We start from the raw sequence: 20,206 nt of genomic DNA on the forward strand, positions 1-20,206 counted from the left end.
TTTGTATATAAAATTATAATGATATAAAAAAAAATGAGGTCCTAAATGTACTCAACCACAAGTTGATAAATAAAATCTGAATATTTTTTACACAAATTTTAGTATAATTTTGTAAAATATTTTTGGTTAGAATTTATTTTATGTAAAATATATAATAAATTTATTAACTATTTTGGCATATGGTGGGCTTTCTTATTTGAAAAATAACATTTAATTAGAAATCATAAGATGAACATTTTTATATTCATTTATTGCGATATGCAAGTTTTTGTATTTTATAATGTGTGTTGAACAAAGAGAATAAATAATAAAAACTAACAAATATTAAATAAAAAGTTGTTAATTTTATCATATAAAAAGCTTTTAATTGTTTTTAAAATACTAAGGAGTTGAGGCACTAGCTAGCTTTTCTCACCAGACCTCATGAGTATTTCATCTTTGTTTTAGGTTGTCAAAGAGATGAAAATTCTATTGTTTGTATTGTAGTATAATTATATAATCCTCAAAAATAACCTGCTGCAATGTTTAATAGATATAAATTTGAAAATCTAGAGATTATATAGTACATGTTGCTTTGGAACTTACTTTCCTTCCCTTGCCTAATTTCAACAAATTCACAATAAAAACAACTTTATTATATTATACTTAACAATATCAAAACATTTACTTTTAGTCATTTAAACAGAAATGATAATGGTAATGAAAAAAGTACTTAATGTATTCCCTGATTATCACACCCCTGTTGTAATGACAGATAAATAAAAATGTTTTTAAAAGTAATACATTCAATAAATGATAGTTAATACATTCAATTTAAAATTCTTTTTTTCTCCATCTTTCGCTTTAATTTTTTTAAAAAAAATTAATTTTATTTAATTACATAAGTAGTTTTGCATAGTATAAATTTAATAGAGATTTGTAATCATACAAGTTATTTCATATAAAAAATGCTACATTTTATTGCCGAGATTCTTTATTTACTTTTAGTATCAACAATTTCTATCTCCCATAAAACATAAAATGGCAGTAGGGATATATATGATCATTATTTAGAGTAAAAAGTGAAAATAAATCTTTGTAGTGCAATGAAAGCCACACAAAACAAAATTTTTGAACATTTGACTGATGCATACGAGATCCTATTTCATTTCCAACTTTTTAAGTATCAATTCTGTAACTACATTTTCTAGCCTGTGTACACCACACTCCTTTATTAAATTATACTACTAATTTGATATCAGTGAAACTTGTAACTAACTAATTTTAAAAATTTTATTGCATGAGATATTTTTTTAAAGAAAAATTTGAGATAGAACTAAAAGCCTATATGAGAATCTGATCAAAAATAACTAAGATATACAGACTGAATTCACCTGTATTATAAAATATATCCTATACAATTACTTTCAGAAACAAATAGTCAATTGGCAATATAATAAACCTTCGAGATCTTTCATAAAATTTACAAAGAGTAAAACTTATTAAGCAATGGGTACAATAATTCTACAGTAATAATACACTTATTCTTAGAGAACCTTTTTGAACATTTTTGCAATAATTTGTCAATAAATAAGTACATATGTCACTTAAAAGTTATTAAATGTTCATAATTTTAAATAGTTTGGTTTTAATAGTCAATATAACAATATTTACTATAAATTAGATTTTAAAATTAAGAGCCATTTTTGAATCAAAGAAGAAGAATGTAACAAATTTTGAAAAGCATTTTGGCAACATAATTTGGAATGCAATAATATTAGTACTTAAAATGCAATTTAAAAAAACTACAAATTCGATAATTATATAGAATTTGTAAAATGTATCATACAGTTAAAAAATAAATGCACAAGCAAATACATGTTTAACAACCACAATATATTTTTTGATATGTTGCTTAAATATAAAATTGTTAACAATTTTATACATATATTTTAGAGATCACATTTATTTTCCTCATGGAGGAAAGTTACAAGAATGATTGATATTTACATCGACTAGGATTTTTCATCAAGAGAATATGATACATATCACACAGCAAATTTTCTTGATTAATAAGTTGGAATAAGCAATTTCATCATGATAATTGAATTTGATTATTTTATGTAATTAATCAAAACTATTTAGACAATTAATTGAAACTGTAAAATAGATATAAATTAATAAATAATAATGCAGTTCATTTATTTTGAAGCAATTGTATCTCATTAATATTTAAACATTGAAAGTTAGTTAATCAATTTAATATTGGTAAAATAAAGTCAAAACTGTTAGATGATATTCTGAAAAGTATACTTGAAACAAACCTAATCACCTTTATACCAGACCCTTGAAAGTATACAATATAATGCTCTGTCACCACAATGAGAAATCTTATGTTACTCTTGCATGATTATACATTCTTAAATCAGAAACAACAAAGCTGATATAGATACTAGTTAGTAAAAAGTCCAGATATAATTATAAAGAAATAAATCAGAATGTGCTATAAATATTTGTATTGAATGTAAAAAGGAAAAATATATACATAAATTCAGTTAAAGAATCAAGAAAAGAAATTAAATGATTAACCAACAGATAATCATTGTTACCAAGTAATATTTTTTACTGTCACATACTCCTGTTAATAAGCAACAGTTAGAAGCATAAAAATAGTCTCTTCTTATTTAAATCAAATAAGCATTTTTTAAATAAAGGACATGTATTTTTGAAAAGATCAATACACAGTTAGTTAATATTCATTTGTTCCCAATTAAGAATTAGAAAAATAACTTCATTTCAGATCTAAAACATAGAGAACACATAAATTTGTAATATAAATTTCACTTCATAAAACAATTGAAATAAAAAATAATCTACAAAACATACTAGCAATTTAGTGTATAGATTTTTAGAATTTTAACCTTCTGATTACAACTGGTACAACAAGTTGACCAGAATGACAGACTTCACCAGGCTAAGCACAGTAAACAAATGGTTAATATCCAAATAATTATAAATGAGAATATGTTTCAATAGAAACACATAATATATACAAACTCTACATCACCTAAATAGGAGACAATAACACTTTATCATGTTTAGATATCTTTTTGGCACAAAGCATGCATGGCAATGAATATAATATTTCTTTGGGATCTGGTTGAGTACAAACATAAATGCAGAAAAATATTTGAAAATAAAATAAAGCAAAAATAAATAACCACAAAGTGAAGGGTACATCTGGCAAATGCTTCCACAAAGAAATCCAATGAGAACTACCACTTTTCAAGCCTATGGATGAATGGTGAACTTTATTATGTTCAAGTGCAAGAGTGTTATATTGATCACTAATTTCAAAATAATAATAAATAGCCAAAAGTGACAGTAGAAGGTATAAAAATAAAATAATCCAGGCTAATCTCTGACGAAACTTCATGGTTGCACTGTGCCATAACTACATCCTCATATACCTGAAAGTAAACAAATATATATATTATATTGAATATATCATATTTTGTTGTTAACAAAAAGTAAGTCAAATAAAAAATGGTAAGAAGTAACAAGGTAACATATAAATGTTTAGAAATCTTAAGACTATTTTGCAGTAAAAAGTCAATGCAATTTCTGCTTAATTTAATTGAAATTGGTAAAAGATCATAAAATCAGAGGACTGTAAAAAAAAAATTGCACTTTATTTTTAAGCACTATTCTACAAAACGCAAACAAGATTTTTTTTTTTTTTACTTACATAAATATAGAATACGTACAAGTTGAAAATAGCTTAATTATTCCTTTGAGCCATAACAGTGTTTTCACTACAGAGCGAGAAAGCGAGAATCTCGCATATTTTTTTCTCTTCTCGCAATAAAAAATTATTAACGTGAGAAGTTCGCGCACTCTGTTAATCAATTTCAAAATGCGCAAATTTTGGAAAAAAATTTGTCTTTCGCCATTTTGAATAAAACCCGTTTCACTTTTCTTCCTTGATCTTTCATTATTTTGAACATCGGTCCTTGTTATCTAGCTTCCCTATTTAACAGTATATTTCAGATCCGGTGCAAACAGCAGACCACAACTCACCCGAATCCCTTTCAGAACACATTTCTCTGCAACCACCTGGTCACCGTAGGTAAGGTCTCTTCATGTAAGATGGATAAATACCTTGTTAAGGCAACATCTTCTACTCCGTAACAGACAAATGAAAATGAAACAAATGTCGGTAGATACGCTCAAAACGAAACGAATACGGATATTTTTCAGGCAAATAAATATTATAGCTGATGAAAAAGTAGATATAGAACATTTTCCATATGATGATGCAGCAAAAATATTCAATTAGAAGATGTTAAAAATGTATTATAATTAAAGAAATAATTTTTTTCCAAGTCTATTCGTGTTTTCTTAATTTTTAGAAATTAAGAAAACACGATTTAATTTTTTTTAAATCTCACCCTGTTTTTGAGAAAGGGTAAGAAATTCTCTCCCATTTTTTTTCTGTAATGAAAACACTGCATAACAACAAGAATAATAAAAGACTTCAATAACAATAGGTCAAAAACATTGGGCTATATTTGGAAAATAACTAAATTCAGATTTTGGTATTCAGAAATCCTGAGAAATTCCAAGCTAAAGTGAGACTGCAGATTAGATGGTAAAATAGCAGTGAATAAGATTAGAAAATTTAAATATAGAGCAGCAATGCGGACAAAAAATAACCGCGAGGAGTGTGTGGTTGAAGCATTAAAGCCTGCAAGAAGTTGTTATACTTGTAAAAAAGAAGTAAAGCGAATCATACTACATAATGCATACAGTATTAAAAAAAATTGAATTAGAAAAAAAAGCTTTTTAAGCTTTGTACACTTAGTATTCTTTAAAAAAAAATTTTATAACACATTTTTAACTTTTTCCTTGAAAAAAAAATTGGTATTTTCTTTATATAGAAATTATATCTTTAATTTTTTTTTAATCTTCTTCTTGGGCACAACAGTCTATGACAAGCCAAGGCCGTCCCAATAAGTTTTTGCCATCTTGATCTAAATTTTTTTAAATAAATCTCTGAATTAGGTTGGTTCTTAACAAGTTTTAGTAAGAGAGAATTTGAAATAGAAACGTTAAAAGAATCCCATTCTTTTTTGTCAATGACTTAAAGAATTTTCATGTTACAATTTTTGTCTCTTTCTCTTCTTTTTTTCAGCATTTATTGAAATCAGCTTGAAAAAGTTATTAAATTTGGAATACACATATTGGTTTTACAGTTTTAAGCTACAAAATTTTCAAGACTAATTATGTAGATTTCTTCCAAGGTATGAATGAAGATTATGTAACCAAGTTCATAAAAGTCTTATTGCTTCATAAGCAGAATCGAACGCTTTAAATTGACACTTGTATATAAATAAAATATTTCACATTTTCATTTAAAGACAACTTATTTATTTAATCAAAAAGAAAAAATCTTAAGTATGATACGAGTAAACAAAATTCTTATTTACTTATAAGGTACCAAATTTTAAAGATAAACTAAACTTGGAAAAATTAAACCATAGATCTTACAATGAATAAATTTCTCAGTTTCTTTTAAGTGATGCAATAACAAAGAATGTATTGTTTTCACGCAACATAATCTAAAACAGTTTTCTCAAGAAAATAAATGATTTAAAATGTTCAAGTGAATGTGTTGCTAACAAAATGCCACAGCTTAATTGGTAAAAGCTAATTTCGAATCGTCACGAACACAAATTCTTTTTATTTGATTAAGATCCACAATTTTCTTACAAAACTAAATGAAATTTACTTTATCACGATTTTATGAGTGGCACAAACAATAAAAACACATTAATCATCTTGGATCTGTTTGTTTACATTAGACTTCACGTGAAAATATAACGGTTAAGGTTATAATTGTGATGATAAGCAAAATCATCTGCTGAAATTACTGCGAAAACTTGAATAACACATAATAATTAAATATTCTTTTCTAGTTAGATCAAAGTAATCGTTAGGGTACTAATTTTCATCATGTCATGAATTAATAAGTCTTTGGATGAATAAGCCTATTTGACATCTCTTAGCTGCACAGAAGTAAAAAGCCCAAAAGCGTAAACAATAATTAAAAAATAAGAACGATGCAAAGTCAACGATTATAGACAATTAAAGATTTAGATTAGTTACTGTGAAAGGATAAATGAAAGATATTTTTTGTTGCACCATAAGCACTATTTTTTAGAGGAATTCACAGATTCTATTCATTTCAAGATTCGATACTTTATACTTCCTTATTTTGCCGGTATTTATTGTTTTAATTTTTGATAACTTAGTATAAGGGATATTTCATTTCCTTGCCTAATCGCAATAACTGAAAACCCTAAAATGCTATTATGTTTTTGGAAAGTGACATATTTTTTATAACATTCAGAATATTTACCAAGTCCTGGCAACTTTCGGGTAGGCCGGCTAGAAACTAAAAAACAAAAATAACTTCTCAGAAGGGGACCTAACTCGTAACCACTCTCAGGCAAACCTCTTCATATATATATATATTTTTTAAATTAAGTTGGTGCTTTGGCAATTGTAGTTAGTGTGACAGAAATATCCCATAGGATTGAAAAATATTCCCAGAACCAAATATTTGCATAAAACATTTTTTTTAAAGAATTCCTTTAATTATATGGCATTTTTTTTTTCTAGATAAAAAAATCTTTTTAAAAATAGTTTTTGAAAGTGAAATTTGTGTATTGTTAAAATATTTTGATAATAATTTTTTTTAACAAAAGGAAAAAAATTTCATTTGATTTTACACATTTCTGAAATAAAAGTGTTTTAAAAATGATAGAAATCAAAACATGTACTTTTCGGTTAGCCAGGCACAACAAAATTAAATTATTTTTTTGTGAACATTCATTTTATTTAGTGAAAAAACAAATAAAATAAAAATAAAGGGAAAAAAATGTGCAATATTTCGCCAACCGAAAATTGCCTTAAAATATATTAAAATAGTTCCTATAGTTAATAGAAATATATATAAGTCATATAGAAATTTAATTTATAAACTTAAGGAATTTAAACTAACAATCAAATTTACTTAGAAAGTTATTTGTGTTACATTTAACATAATAGAAAATATTCTTACTCTTTTAAATTAGTAGTTATTACTTTTTCCCATCATCAATTCTTGTAAGATTTCCTGCTGCAATCATGAATTTTCATTCCAATTTACAAGGAAAATTTTTGCTGTGATTTCAGTGATTTTTCCCAAACCATACTTTGGCATATTTTGCATTCCTGCCTAGTTCATGCTAATATGTATTTATGTCTGCATGCATTCAGCATAGATAGAATTATTATTTTTTTTAAAAATTCTTTATCGATTTAATGGATTTCCAAGTTTCTGATTGATTAGAATGTAAATTTACTCATTCAAAGTTATTTATTGCTATATTTATTCTAGCAAAGAAGGAATATAATGAATAATTTTTATTAGTAATTTACTAAATCAATGTCAAACTATCTAATTTATTAAAGATGAAATGTGAAAAAAATGAATGTTTCACAATGTGATTTGATCTAGAGTTTTCTAATGGCTTAACTCTACTGTAAAGCATAATTTATGTATCTTTCAAAGGACTGTTATTAAACAATAGAAAAATTAACAGTTGTAAATTCAGAATTTTAAAAATCAAATTTTTTTACTAAAATTTAACTCAAATATGCATAAAGACAGTAATTTTTAAGTTTCTAGGATTGTATTACTGTATGTAGTATTTATAATTATAACAATAGTATTAGATAGCACCTATTTAAAGTTAAAAATTAGACATTATTGAAAAAATTTAGCCTTTGTTGTAAATTTTGAATATTTTATTTTACGCAATTTCTCTATAAATATATACACATATAATTAACATCATCATTCTTAAAAATTTTAATAACAAAACCAGTGAAATTAAAACACAGGATAAAAATGGAGAAATATTGACTAAAGCAAAATATATTTTGTAAATCTTAAGAAAGACGTGACATATAAATGATGTTTTTTAATGTAAAAATGAAGTACTTTACCATTGGAATAGATATATAAATATAAAACATACAAATAAAATTTTGCTTCTTCATTTAAAAAAAAAAATTTTTTATATATACAGTAAAACCTCGCTACAACAATATTTTGCGGACCAAATAAGAATATTGTTGTAGAGGGATATATTGTTATATCGAGGGCCCACATAATTCTGGGACGCAATAAGATTTTTTGAAATTTAATGTTATATATTCATTAACTATAAATATATTTATATATTATCGAAAAAATTAATTTGCAAAGTGTTTATTACGGTTAAGCATTAAAAACAATGGATATAAATACAGAACATAAGATTGTAAACTTACCTTTAAAAAAAATTTTATTGAAAAAAATCCGATATTTTTGTTTGTTTATTCATTTTTCTGACTGTTAAGTCAACCAACAAAGTATGCATAGAGTCCAATGCCCGAAAATGATTTTCATTTGTGAATGGAAGACTTGAGAAAAATGTCTTTAGAGATTTTACGGATTGAAGAGCTTCAAGGGGTGACAATACGGACTGTGATACACATGGATCATCATCACCATCTTCTTCCTCATCATTATTTTCCATTTCATCCGTAATTTCAGAGATAATCTCTTCATCACTAACTCCTGCGAAAATTGTGAGATCGTCATCGGCAGTTAAATAGTCCTCCACGTTAACACCATATGTTTTACCCATTTTTTCCTGAAGTTGGGATAAAGATTTTTGAAGATTCAAAACAAATTCTTGATTATCTGAAAGATCACTGTCTGTGAAATTTTCTTCACTATTAGAAGCAATTTCATCTTCCATGACACACAAATCGGCCTTTTTCCAACAATTTTGAATAGTTTTTCTGTTACCTCCCACCAACTACCAGCAATAATATCACATGCTTCCTTGACATTCACAGTTTTAAAAGGATCTTCTACTTTATTTTCGATGTTGACAAGTATCGATTCAACCAAACGCTTCCTGTAGTATCCTTTGAAACACTTGATTATTCCCATGTCGAGTGGCTGCAAAATCGAAGTGCAGTTGGCCGGGAAATAAACGATTTCGACGTTGTGTAGTTTTGGAATTGAGGTGTGAGCGGTGCAGTAATCAATTAATAAAGCAATTTTTTTCTTCCTCTTTTTCATTTCTTTATCTAACATCAACAACCATTCAGAAAAAAACTTAGAAGTCATCCAAGCTTTTTTATTGGCTTTATATTCCACGGGAAGACTTTTCACATTCTTGAAACACCTCGGCTTCAATGATTTGCCGATAACAAGAGGTTGAATCTTGTGTGTCCCTGTGCTATTGGCACACAGAAGAACAGTCAATCTCTGCTTTGATTTTTTTCCGCCGTAACATTTTTCACCCTTAAATGCCAATGTTCGATCGGGAAGGAGTTGAAAAAACAGCCCAGCTTCATCTGCGTTATAAACGTTCTCTGGTTTATACTTTTGAAGAATATCTGTCATCTTCTCTTGCTTCCATTCATTTGCTTCGTTAATCGGAGCAGATTTTTTCTCTCCGTGAACTTCCTGGAAAGTTATTCCATGTCGATCCCGAAAACGCATTAGCCAACCATTACTAGCTTTAAAAGTTTCGTTCCCTAGCATTACTGCGAATTTACGTGCTTGTGTGCATAACAAGGGCCCATTTATCGGGATATTTGTTGCTCTCATCTCTTGAAACCATTTTAAGACGGCAGCATCAATGTTTTCATTAGTTGCGACTTTTAGTCGTTTACGCTTTGGATTAATTAAATTTGAACTTACAGTATCTTCGATCTGTTTTCTTTTCTTTAGAAACGTTGCAACTGTAGATTGAGATAATCCGTATTTTCTAGCTGCATCAATCTGTTTCATTCCATCATCAATATCTTTAATAACGTTAAGTTTATCTTGAAATGAAAGTTGCTTTCTCCCTGCCATCTTATGCTAAATTACACTAGTAAAAAATATCCAATACACTGAAGACTCACCAAGCTGAAAATGTTAGCAGCACTAAATGCGAAAAGTTCTGATCGTAGAATTTGCGCTAGCTCATGAAAACACCAGGTGTAGTTTAAATCAGGGATTAAGTGACAGTGATGAACGATGACCAATGGTCAGTATACATTTTTTTCTCCTCCTCAATTTCAATAAACGTGCTCCACCCACCTTCTACAGAAACAGTACCTTCTCAGGGTCGCAGGTGTTACTGTGATGTGTGTGGTCATTTATGACTCATGATGTTACAATGGTGATTTCTTAAGAACTGAGGGAGGCAATTCTAAAACATGAAGCTCTTAGGGTGGTCTAAGTACCTCAACAGTGGGGGAATGAAATTTGAATACAAAAGCCATTCTCTGATGTGCAAAGAAATAACAGTGGGGTGAAAGATCATAACCAGCAGTGACCCTTTTATCAGAAAAGATGAAAAAAATGGTAAAAGATGACAAAAAGGCATTTTACATTATTTGAAAACCAATAAAAAAAAAGAAGAAAATAATGTTGAAATTTGAAAAAAAAATCGTTTTACAGAGGTTTACTGCTTCAGAGAATATCGTTATATTGAGAGGAAGATAACATTAATCCATATGCAAGTTTGGCGGGACCACGGAACATTATCGTAATAGAGGGAGTTCACTGTATATATATACATGGTTATTCATAATTCTCTCCAGGATTTCGAACCGTTATAGTAAAAAAACGAAGACGAATATGGCAAAAAAGAACATATGAAATTATTCCGAAAGTATTCAAGTTTTAATTTAATATGGATAACATGTGATGCATGAAAGGATAACACGTGCTATCAATAACATAGACAGTACCCTGTTGAGTAGAGTATGGCAGGAACTGCACTATCACATTGATGTATGCCGTGTGACCAAGGGTTCACACATAGAACACAACGTATGTAAGTAAAACTTGAATAGTTTCGGAATAATTTCATATGTTTCTTTTTTTCATATTCGTCTTCTTTTTTTTAACTATAACGCTTCGAAACCTCAGAGGGAATTATGAATAACCCTGTATATATATATATATATATAGCAAATATTGTTTAAAAAAAAATTTTTTTAGCAGGACATTATTGTATATTACATTAAGTTTGAAAGCCAACTTTCTGCGCTTTTTTTTTCGCTTTATTTTAAGTATTTTATCTGTAAAAAAAAAAAAATTAGTCAGTTTTGAAATTTGTTAGTTTATTTGTAAAGCTAGTTTATTATTTTTTTTCTACTCACTAAAACTTCATTGTAGACATTAAATTTAAGATTTGAAATTTGTTACTGAGGTAACATATCTGTTAAAGGTTGTAATTTAAGAATATTCTCTTTTTTTCATACTTAAGTTTTAACTTCATGATTATCTGTATGTTGCTTTCTTTGATCATAAATATTTCATTAGTTAAATTCAGTTTTCCTTTTTTATTTTCAGAAAATAATCCCCGATTATGGCTACTGTTTCAGCTCGACTTTCTATAATTGGAGAAACATCTTCTGGTGAACCTGACCAAGATGCTAATTCTGCTCTGACAGAACTTGATAAAGGCATTTTTTTTTCTATTATGTTCTTTATTATTATTAATCATATTGTGAAACACTCATTATATATCATATAATAGAACATACAAATAACTTTCAGAAGTTAATTTTATATATATTACCCTATTTTTTAAAGAGGGTACCCTATTTACATACCCTATTTATTACCCTATTTTTTAAATAGGGTAATATATATAAGATGAACTAGCATAAGACAATATTCTGAAAGGAATCTAAGTGTCAACTTACTTACAGATTGCACCATTTGAATGTAATATTAAGGGTTGACATTTACAATTAGGGATATCTTTTTGCACCTGAAAATATTATTTTCTCTAAATCAGTGTTTCTAAGATGTTAGATTGCAGTAGAAAGCACGTTGATTAAATTCAATACAATGCTTTGAGCTTTTGTTTTTGACAAATGAGTAGGTAAAAAAAAAAAATCCATTCTTTCATTTTCTTTCCAAAGAAACTATAAAAATTAAGAAAGTCTTCTTAGTTAATAAATTCAATCATATTATTGAATGAAAACAATTTCATTATCATTTTATTCATTTAGTTTTGCTAATGAATAGGTAATGGGGATGCCCAAGTGCAAACTACTACTACCAGGGGTCTGTCTAGGTTTTTCTGAGAGGTACCTATTTTGTGAAAATTTAGACATAATTTGTGAAAAATTTAAAATTATATTAAAAAAATCAACACAAAAATATGGATTTATCGTTTCTTAAGGGATACAAAAACAAAATTTTAAGAAAAAGTATTTTGTGAAACTACCGTTTTTCCTTAAGTTGAATTTGTGAAACTACCGTTTTTCTAAAGTTGAATTTGTGAAGGTACCGCTAAACGGTAGTAAATTCGGCCTGGACAGACCCCTGACTACAGTGTACTACTAAGTGTACTACAACTGTGCAAACTATAATCTAATGAGTTATTGCATAAGTTGTGTTTAAACCTTTATGAACCTTTATGCATAAGTTGTGTTTAATCCTTTATTTTTTTTTATATTTTAAATGCAATTATACATTTAAGCATTTTTATCATTGTTTAACTTAATTATCCACTCTCTTACAGTTAAAAATGTAGCATTAGAAAATGTTTGCTTGTTTTGTATAATAAAGCATCATTACTATATACTTTTTTGCAAAATGTTGATCCACGTTTTTGTAGTTAATTTCTATTTTTGCATCATTTTGCTTATATATTATTTATGCACAAATCATTTCATAACTAAATTCAGAAAAAATATTTGACCAAACTAATATATTATTTTTAAACTTCGTATTCAGCAAGATTGGTCAATAGAATATCTGGTGTATCCCTAATACATAATGATTATAGAAATTGTTAGCACTTTCTGTCATAAAAAAAAGTTATGAAAAAGGATTGAAATTAATTTATATTATTTCTGTCTTCTTATGAATTCTGTTTATCATATTTTATGATCAAAAAGCAAAAATTTTAAATACATCTTCAATACATTAAGATTAAAAAAAAAAATTTAAGTGAAACCAGTTAAAATTATAGTCTTTTATAAATGAATAAAAAAAGCAGTCCTAGTTTAAGCCTAATTGAATTATTTTAGATTTATTTTAAGTGGTGATTTTTATTAAAACCAAAATGTAGATGGCAGACACCTGAGATCACATGTTCAAATTTTATGCTGTTCTGGCCCAAGCTCACCCTGCAAGAAGTTCACTTTTAAACACCCCTTGTATAATTGTATTCATAATGGTGAAACATAAAAGAAATAAGTGCACAATTGCATTCATAATGCTGAAGCATTGAAAAAAATTATATAATTGTATTAATAGTGCTGAAACATTGAAAAATAATTGCATAATTATATTCATAATGCTGAAATATTGAAAAAAAAATCACATTAAATTGTTCATGAAATAAAAAAATTTTAAACGGTGAAGTAAAATACTTCAAAATTATATTTTGGAATGAAATCTTAATATTGTCTAGGTAAGAGTTATTCTGTAAATTAGTATGGCCACTTAAATTGTTTATTTTATATATTTTTGATGTTATTAAAATGTATTTTTCAATTTAAAAGTTTAAGAAAATAAAATTTTTGTTTTCGTAAATATGTCTTGCTCCTCTTTTTATTGTAATTTTATATTGTAGGTTTAAGATCTGCTAAAGTAGGTGAACAGTGTGAAGCTATCATCAGATTTCCACGACTCTTTGAAAAGTATCCTTTCCCCATTTTGATAAATTCAGCCTGCTTGAAGTTAGCTGAATTATTTCGCACTGGGTATAGCACATCTTTTATTTATTTATTTGCTTTATAGTTTTAGTTGTTTTTCTTATCCAGTTTTATGTTTTTATTGTAAAATGATTACTCTCTTTGAAAAGAATTTTTTTACAATTTTGATCAATTCACCCTGCTTGAAATTATCTGCATTTTTCCCCACTGGGTATTGTACTTTTTTGTTTATTTATTTATTTTGTAATTTTAGTTTTTTTAAATTCAATTTCATGTTGTTTTTTTTGTGCAATGATTACTAGTAATGATTTTTCCAATGTGCAATATTTTTTTAATAATTACTTTATGAATTCAAGACATTAATAATTTAAGATCGCTTTGCACAATTTTGTCTATTTCATAATTAAATAATATAAATTTAATTTATAACTATTGATCATTTAATTTATACGAAATTAAATGTATAGCTGGAAATCAAAGTATAAACTATAGATTACAGTTTTTCTTTTGTATTCTACAACAATAGAATTTATAAATAATGGCCTTTAAAGCTCTGCATGAAAAGTCTGCTGTATTAATAAAATTTCTTGGAAAAACTTAAATATAAATATTTTTCTTAGTTGAGGAACAAAGTTCAAGTGTCTTTATCCCTACTATGAAATGGTTTAAATGCATTGAATGTGTTTTTTTTTTCTTTTTGCTCTTAAAAAAATATATTGCACATATTAAAGCATATGATTTTATATAAAATTTATTTCTAAGTATGATTTATAAATTTGTATTTTTTTTTATGTAGTTTTTTCTTGTTTAAAATTTTATCTAGAGTATTTATCTGACAATATGATTTTAAATAGCACCCATTTCCTATTTACTCATATGTAATTCTTTTTTTAAAAAACTAGCCATCTTGTACTTAGTTTTACTTTTAACCTTATTTATTGTTTGTTATGATAAAATTTGTTTCAAATTGATTTTGAAATAATTTATAGTTTGTTTTTCAATTCGTAAAACTTTTATTAAATTTTAAGTTAATTCATTAATTCTAAATTCTAATTAAGCTTTTATTTCTTATGAAGCTTTTATGCAACTTATATTCTCCATTTTATTTTCTAAAAAATATTCTTTATGATTCTAAAAAATGTTGCTTCTTTATGTTGTTTAATTTTTTATTTTAGGACCAACTTCCATAGAGTACTTATTCTACGAGTTATGCAACAAACACAAAAACATCTTGACAAAATTCTTAATTTAGATGAATTTGTTCATCGGTTGTATGCTGTTATCCATAGCAATGATCCTGTGGCTAGAGCACTGACTTTAAGGTTTGTAAAATATTTTTTTTAAATCACTTCACAAATTCACTTCCAATTTTTATAATTATTAAAAACTGTAATAGTTTATTTTTGTGTTAATTTTTTTACCAATTTTAACTAAATCACATTACTAGAAAATGTCACAGCAATTTATAAAATTTTTTCATACTGTGTATTTTTGTGTTTTCATGTATTTTTTGTGTATTTTCTTATATTATTTTATCTTTTCTGTGGGTTGTTTCATAGTTCTTATTATTCTTTTTAGGTTTTTGTATGTTTCCTTTTTTTGTTATTTTTCCTTTTAAAGATAACTTCATGTATTCAAAGAATATAACTACTTCATTTCTTTGAGTATTCATTACATGCCAAATTTTGTCTAATTCAATAGCCTAATATTATTATACATATGAGAAAAAAGGATACAAAATGTAAATGTTTTATTTTGAATAGAATAGAAAATGTAACTGATGTTACATAGAAAGGATATTAAGTAAAATATCATATTTTCCTTTTAAAATTATCCTTCCTCTGTAAGCAATAATGGGATTCTTTAAAAAATGTATTTAAACAAAAACTTCAAATAAACAGGAAACATTGAAAGGACACATGAAATCGCATAGAAAAAAATGGCAAAAAGAGAAGAAAAAATCTTCTGACTGATGGTACAAATAAAACTTTATAAATTTTTATTAAACTTTTTTATTATAATAACGAAATACTAAAAAGCTGCAATTTTTGATTTTATATCTAAAATAATGCGAAAAAAAGAAGAGTTTGTTAATGGAGGGATGCTATTAAATATTTATTTAAAATATTTTTATTGTGTTGTCCTTTGCTTTAAGAAATTGTTCACATTAAGGTTGAAAAGAAAAAGAAATATGAGTGAATACTTTAAAAAAAAATTATAATTTAATCACTTTCCTGTGTATTATAATGGAGCAAAAAGTATATAATTATATTTTTTTGCTCAGTTGGAAATTTGTGCATTCAATAATGAGTAATATATTTTATTTAAATTAAATTTTAGTTCTATTCTCAACAAATAAATTTATTTAAGGAAATCAATTCTTTTTTTAGGACTTTAGGCAATATTGCTAGTGTTGTTGCTGAAAAAAAGAGTATACATCACAGTATAAGAAATAGTCTAGATTCTCATGATGCTGTTGAAATGAAGGCAGCTATTTATGCTACTGGAAAATTTGCTGCCCAATCAAAGTTTGTTCTTTTCATTAGAAGTATCACAAATGAAAATTGCTATAAGATGGATTTTGCAACAACATTTTTGTTTTATTTCTTTAAAAGTATATACTTTCTTGATGATGTTTTTTAACTTAATTCAAATAAGGATGCACTCATATGTTGTGTTAAGCACTTAAGGGGGATAGGGGGTTTGAGCTTTGCTTATTTTTGTTGACAAGATAGGAGAGGCATGGGCAGTGCTTATGTAAGATACCAAAAATCTCATTATTTTCAAAAATATTTTTAAAAAGCCGAAAATTTTGGAAAAATAACAATTGTAAAATTTTTTATTTTGAAATAAAAACTTAACTTTTATATGAAGTGAGAAGAAAAATTTCTTCAAGGCAAGGTATTTCAAATTTTTATAAAACATACATTTTGTTTTATTCAAAGTTACGTAATTTATTTGAATTTAGTCTGTAAATTCTATTTAGTTATCTGAAAATTCTAATTGGTGTAGAACTGTAAAAGTATACATTAAAGCAAGAAACAATATGGCTGTTGGGAGCTGTGACTTTCTTACATAAACAGGGAAAGGGTTTGTAATTAATTTATGTTTGCTAACAATGGGGAAAGAGTCTAAAATTGCCAAATGCATGCTTGCATAATTTTTGAACAGTCCCTAAGTATAAAAGAAATTTTTTTCATCATCATTAGTGTTAAGTTTTCATGCTATCATGTCTTTCTGATTAAGCTGGGTTTTTTTATAATTTAATTGAAATCACAAATGATGAAATGCTAATATGATATGTTTGGTTATCCTTGTACTATAATTTTATCTTTTATAACACAAAAATATACTTATTTCACAATCCTATTTAATTTTATTATTGGTAATATCATAGAAGAAAAATAAGCAATTTCTTTTCATTTGATTTTATGTTATTTGCAAAAATGAAGTCTATATTCTGGCAAGAAATTTTTTTATTTTACTTTAATCAATTTTTTAAATTTATCACATTTGTTGAAGCTTCACTTGTTTAAAGAAATCACTTATGATTTTAATAGTAACAAGTAAATAAGGAAACTTTTGATATATTTTCAGAAATAAGCTAATTACACCATTGTTATTATTATGGATACAAATTAATAGAAAAGCTATTATTATTTTATTATTATGGGTACAAATTAATAGAATTATAGAAAGCTTATTATTCCTCTCTTTGTAACAATATACATAGATCAGAGCTGTTTTAAAATATACAAAAAAAAATGACAAAGAGGTGACAAAGTTGCTTCATGATTTGTGTAATAAGAAATTGATATATTGTGGTAACAACTTAAAAAAACTGGAAAATATATGTATTGAAAATATTGACCCTAAATGCCAATTTTAAATTAAAATTAGTAGCTCTCTCAAAATATTTGTTGCCACTATTTTTAGAACATAGCCCGTGATTTTAGATTTTTAAAATAGAACTCTGAGTCTCACAAATTTTAAGTTCTAGAATCAATTACTTGAAAAAAATAATTTTTATCTAATAATAACTTAAATAAACTATAACATATTTGCTCAATTTCCTTTACCTTCACTGAACTTCCTTTTTTTTTCTTAAATTAAAAAGTATTCAATTTTATGAAGACTTATCTTTTAGTAGGAAAAACTAATACGACAAATCAGCAAAGTTTGCAACTTATAAAATTTTTTTTACATAAAGATTGTTTGGTTTTCCTTAAGCATTAATAATATTAACAAATGTGAGTATTATTAATAATAGATTTTTGTAATAATTGTATAATTTTCCTAATAAATCATTACAAGTTGTAACTAATTCTGTGTAAAGTTTTATCAGAGAGAGGAAAACATAAATTTTTTGTAAGTGTATTATTGAGACCGTAACATGTTTTTTTCTGTTCTAAAACTAAATGTGCTTGCTTAATTATTTAGATAATAAAACATGAGTTGTTCTTATATGTTTTAATATTATTCATAGCATTATTGTCTTTAATTAACTTAACATTTCTTTCATTCAAAATTAGGGCGTTTGCTTCTAATATTTGCAGCAAAATTGGAGAAATGATTCAAGGACTGGCTACTCCAGTTGAAGTCAAGTTACAACTCCTTTCAATATTTCAACATATGCACCATGATGCTCAAACTATTGCACAAGTAATCAAATTGATTGACATTCCTGTTCTTAAATTGTTTTAGCATAGTCATTTCACTAATTAAATGACTATTTTGTTACATTTTCTGAAGAAAAATTGCTACTATTTATGTATATGTTATTAAGATCATTCTAGATGCTTTGGGAATCATTCTATTTAAATTTAACTTTAAAAAAAATTTTATGTTATAGTTGCATAGATATAAAGTATACGATTAAGATTTAGAGCAGCGGTTTCCAGCTAGCATGAGGCCAGGGGCTACAATTAGAAACACAAATCAAATGGCGGGCCGCAACTTTATAAAAATTTTATGTAGGACTCTTTTATGTTTGAAGGCGCATTGAATATTACTGTCAGAATTTTACCAAGCTGTACAAAACAAAAGTAGTGAATTGCAAATTAAAGTAAGAAGCAGATTTTTAAAAATATTTAATTGCATATTAAAAAAATTGGGCTACAATAACTTTAATGTGAACCTATGTATTAAACAATTAATGTGCAACATATATCTAATTGTTAAGATATAAAACTTTATAAAGGTTGGTATTAAAACTTACATAGTAGCACACACAATTGAGGTTTGTCTGCTGCAATAACCAGAGAATGGATATTTACATTTTAAATTTAAAATTTACAAATGTGTGTGTAAATATTTTCGTCCAAATAAAGTGGTTTAAAAAAGTTACATCTAAGAATTTCTTCAAGAAAATTTCTGATACACACATGCTAAATTATATTCACAAAATACAAAAAAAAATTAATAAAAAAGAGCAACATACACGATTATTTTTGTATTTGAATAAATATTTTCTTGGATGCAAAACCTGAGAAATAAATTTTTTTGCACCTTTGATATGATAAATTTCACAGAAACGAAGAAATTAGGTTTTTATTAACGAGAAAAGTATTTTAAATCCATAAAGATTTTTTACGAAAATTCCCACAAAAAAATGACAACTAATATATTTTAGTTCGCAGGCCACGAAAAAAGACTTCGCGGGCCGGCAGTTGGAAACCACTGATTTAGAGTAAAATAAATTTGATTCCCAGATGGTATTTCTTTCCCTGTATCATCTTGTTATTCAAGGCTATACCATTTAAAAATAAAATGTCAGAAGAAACATAACAATGTCAGATGAATGTCAGAAAAATGTCAGATGAAACATAACACACTTCATGTGTTATGTTTCAAAAATCATAATTTTTACTTGCTTCATATCTTATAAGCATGAGCATGCACCTAAGGGACGAACGCCCCTCAATTAACTTTAAAAATTTCCACTGTCAACCACTGGAAAAATTAAAAACTATTTAAAAAAAATTTTTTTTTAATTTTTGACTTTTTTTTCCTTTTTTTTTAGCATTAGAAATTAGAAGCAATTCTTTTAAATCTATTTTTCTAAGGGTTCTTTCTGTTCGTTCCAGTCATTTAAAAGAATTTAAATATCTCTAACAATTTAAAATAAAAAAAATACTTTTAGGAAAAAAAATTATTTAGTTCATCTTGTGAACATTCTTTTTATGAACATTTTTTTCATAAGTAATATAAATTATACAAAGCAATGTCATGAAAATAAACTGTTCAAAGGGAATAATCTGAGTGAGTCTTCGTTTGAAAACGGGACAATATTTTTCAGATTACGGCAATAGGAAAGTAGGTAAGGGGCAAGATCTAGAAGTTCAAACACCCCATTGTATCTGTTTTTCATTTATAATTTAAGATTTTTTTTTCCTTACTAGTTTTGAAACAGTTTAAATGTTTTATTGGGTACAAAATAAATATT

The 20,206-nt window shown here is 26.4% G+C and overlaps 2 protein-coding genes and 1 long non-coding RNA gene across 3 annotated transcripts in view; 1 reads left to right on the plus strand and 2 right to left on the minus strand.

The window, feature by feature from the left end:
- Positions 1–836: 836 nt before the first annotated feature.
- Positions 837–5,860, minus strand: LOC122269068 (uncharacterized). The gene is made up of 2 exons (XR_006224957.2): positions 5,530–5,860; positions 837–3,449 (listed from the first exon to the last, which is right to left on the minus strand). It is a non-coding gene; the product is annotated as an uncharacterized lncRNA (long non-coding RNA).
- Positions 5,861–5,867: 7 nt separating this feature from the next.
- Positions 5,868–20,206, plus strand: part of LOC107455554 (Integrator complex subunit 7) — a 44,010-nt gene continuing 29,671 nt past the window's right edge. Inside the window, exons 1-6 of the mRNA XM_016073165.3 lie at positions 5,868–6,262; positions 11,438–11,550; positions 13,680–13,809; positions 14,937–15,083; positions 16,152–16,289; positions 18,294–18,423. Of these exons, the coding sequence (XP_015928651.1) occupies positions 11,454–11,550; positions 13,680–13,809; positions 14,937–15,083; positions 16,152–16,289; positions 18,294–18,423 (642 nt within the window). The 5' untranslated portion in view covers positions 5,868–6,262; positions 11,438–11,453. The remainder of the gene's footprint in view (positions 6,263–11,437; positions 11,551–13,679; positions 13,810–14,936; positions 15,084–16,151; positions 16,290–18,293; positions 18,424–20,206) is intronic.
- Positions 8,310–10,634, minus strand: LOC122269070 (tigger transposable element-derived protein 6-like). Its single transcript, XM_071185947.1, has one exon. The coding sequence runs from the start codon at positions 9,944–9,946 to the stop codon at positions 8,756–8,758; it is 1,191 nt and encodes a 396-aa protein (XP_071042048.1). The 5' UTR covers positions 9,947–10,634; the 3' UTR covers positions 8,310–8,755.

Source organism: Parasteatoda tepidariorum, chromosome 9, assembly GCF_043381705.1.
Source record: "Parasteatoda tepidariorum isolate YZ-2023 chromosome 9, CAS_Ptep_4.0, whole genome shotgun sequence".
NCBI classification, from domain to species: domain Eukaryota; kingdom Metazoa; phylum Arthropoda; class Arachnida; order Araneae; family Theridiidae; genus Parasteatoda; species Parasteatoda tepidariorum.

Bases quoted from the DNA above. Each gene is read 5' to 3' on its own strand.
- LOC122269070 (XM_071185947.1), bottom strand. From the start codon at position 9,946: ATGGCAGGGAGAAAGCAACTTTCATTTCAAGATAAACTTAACGTTATT.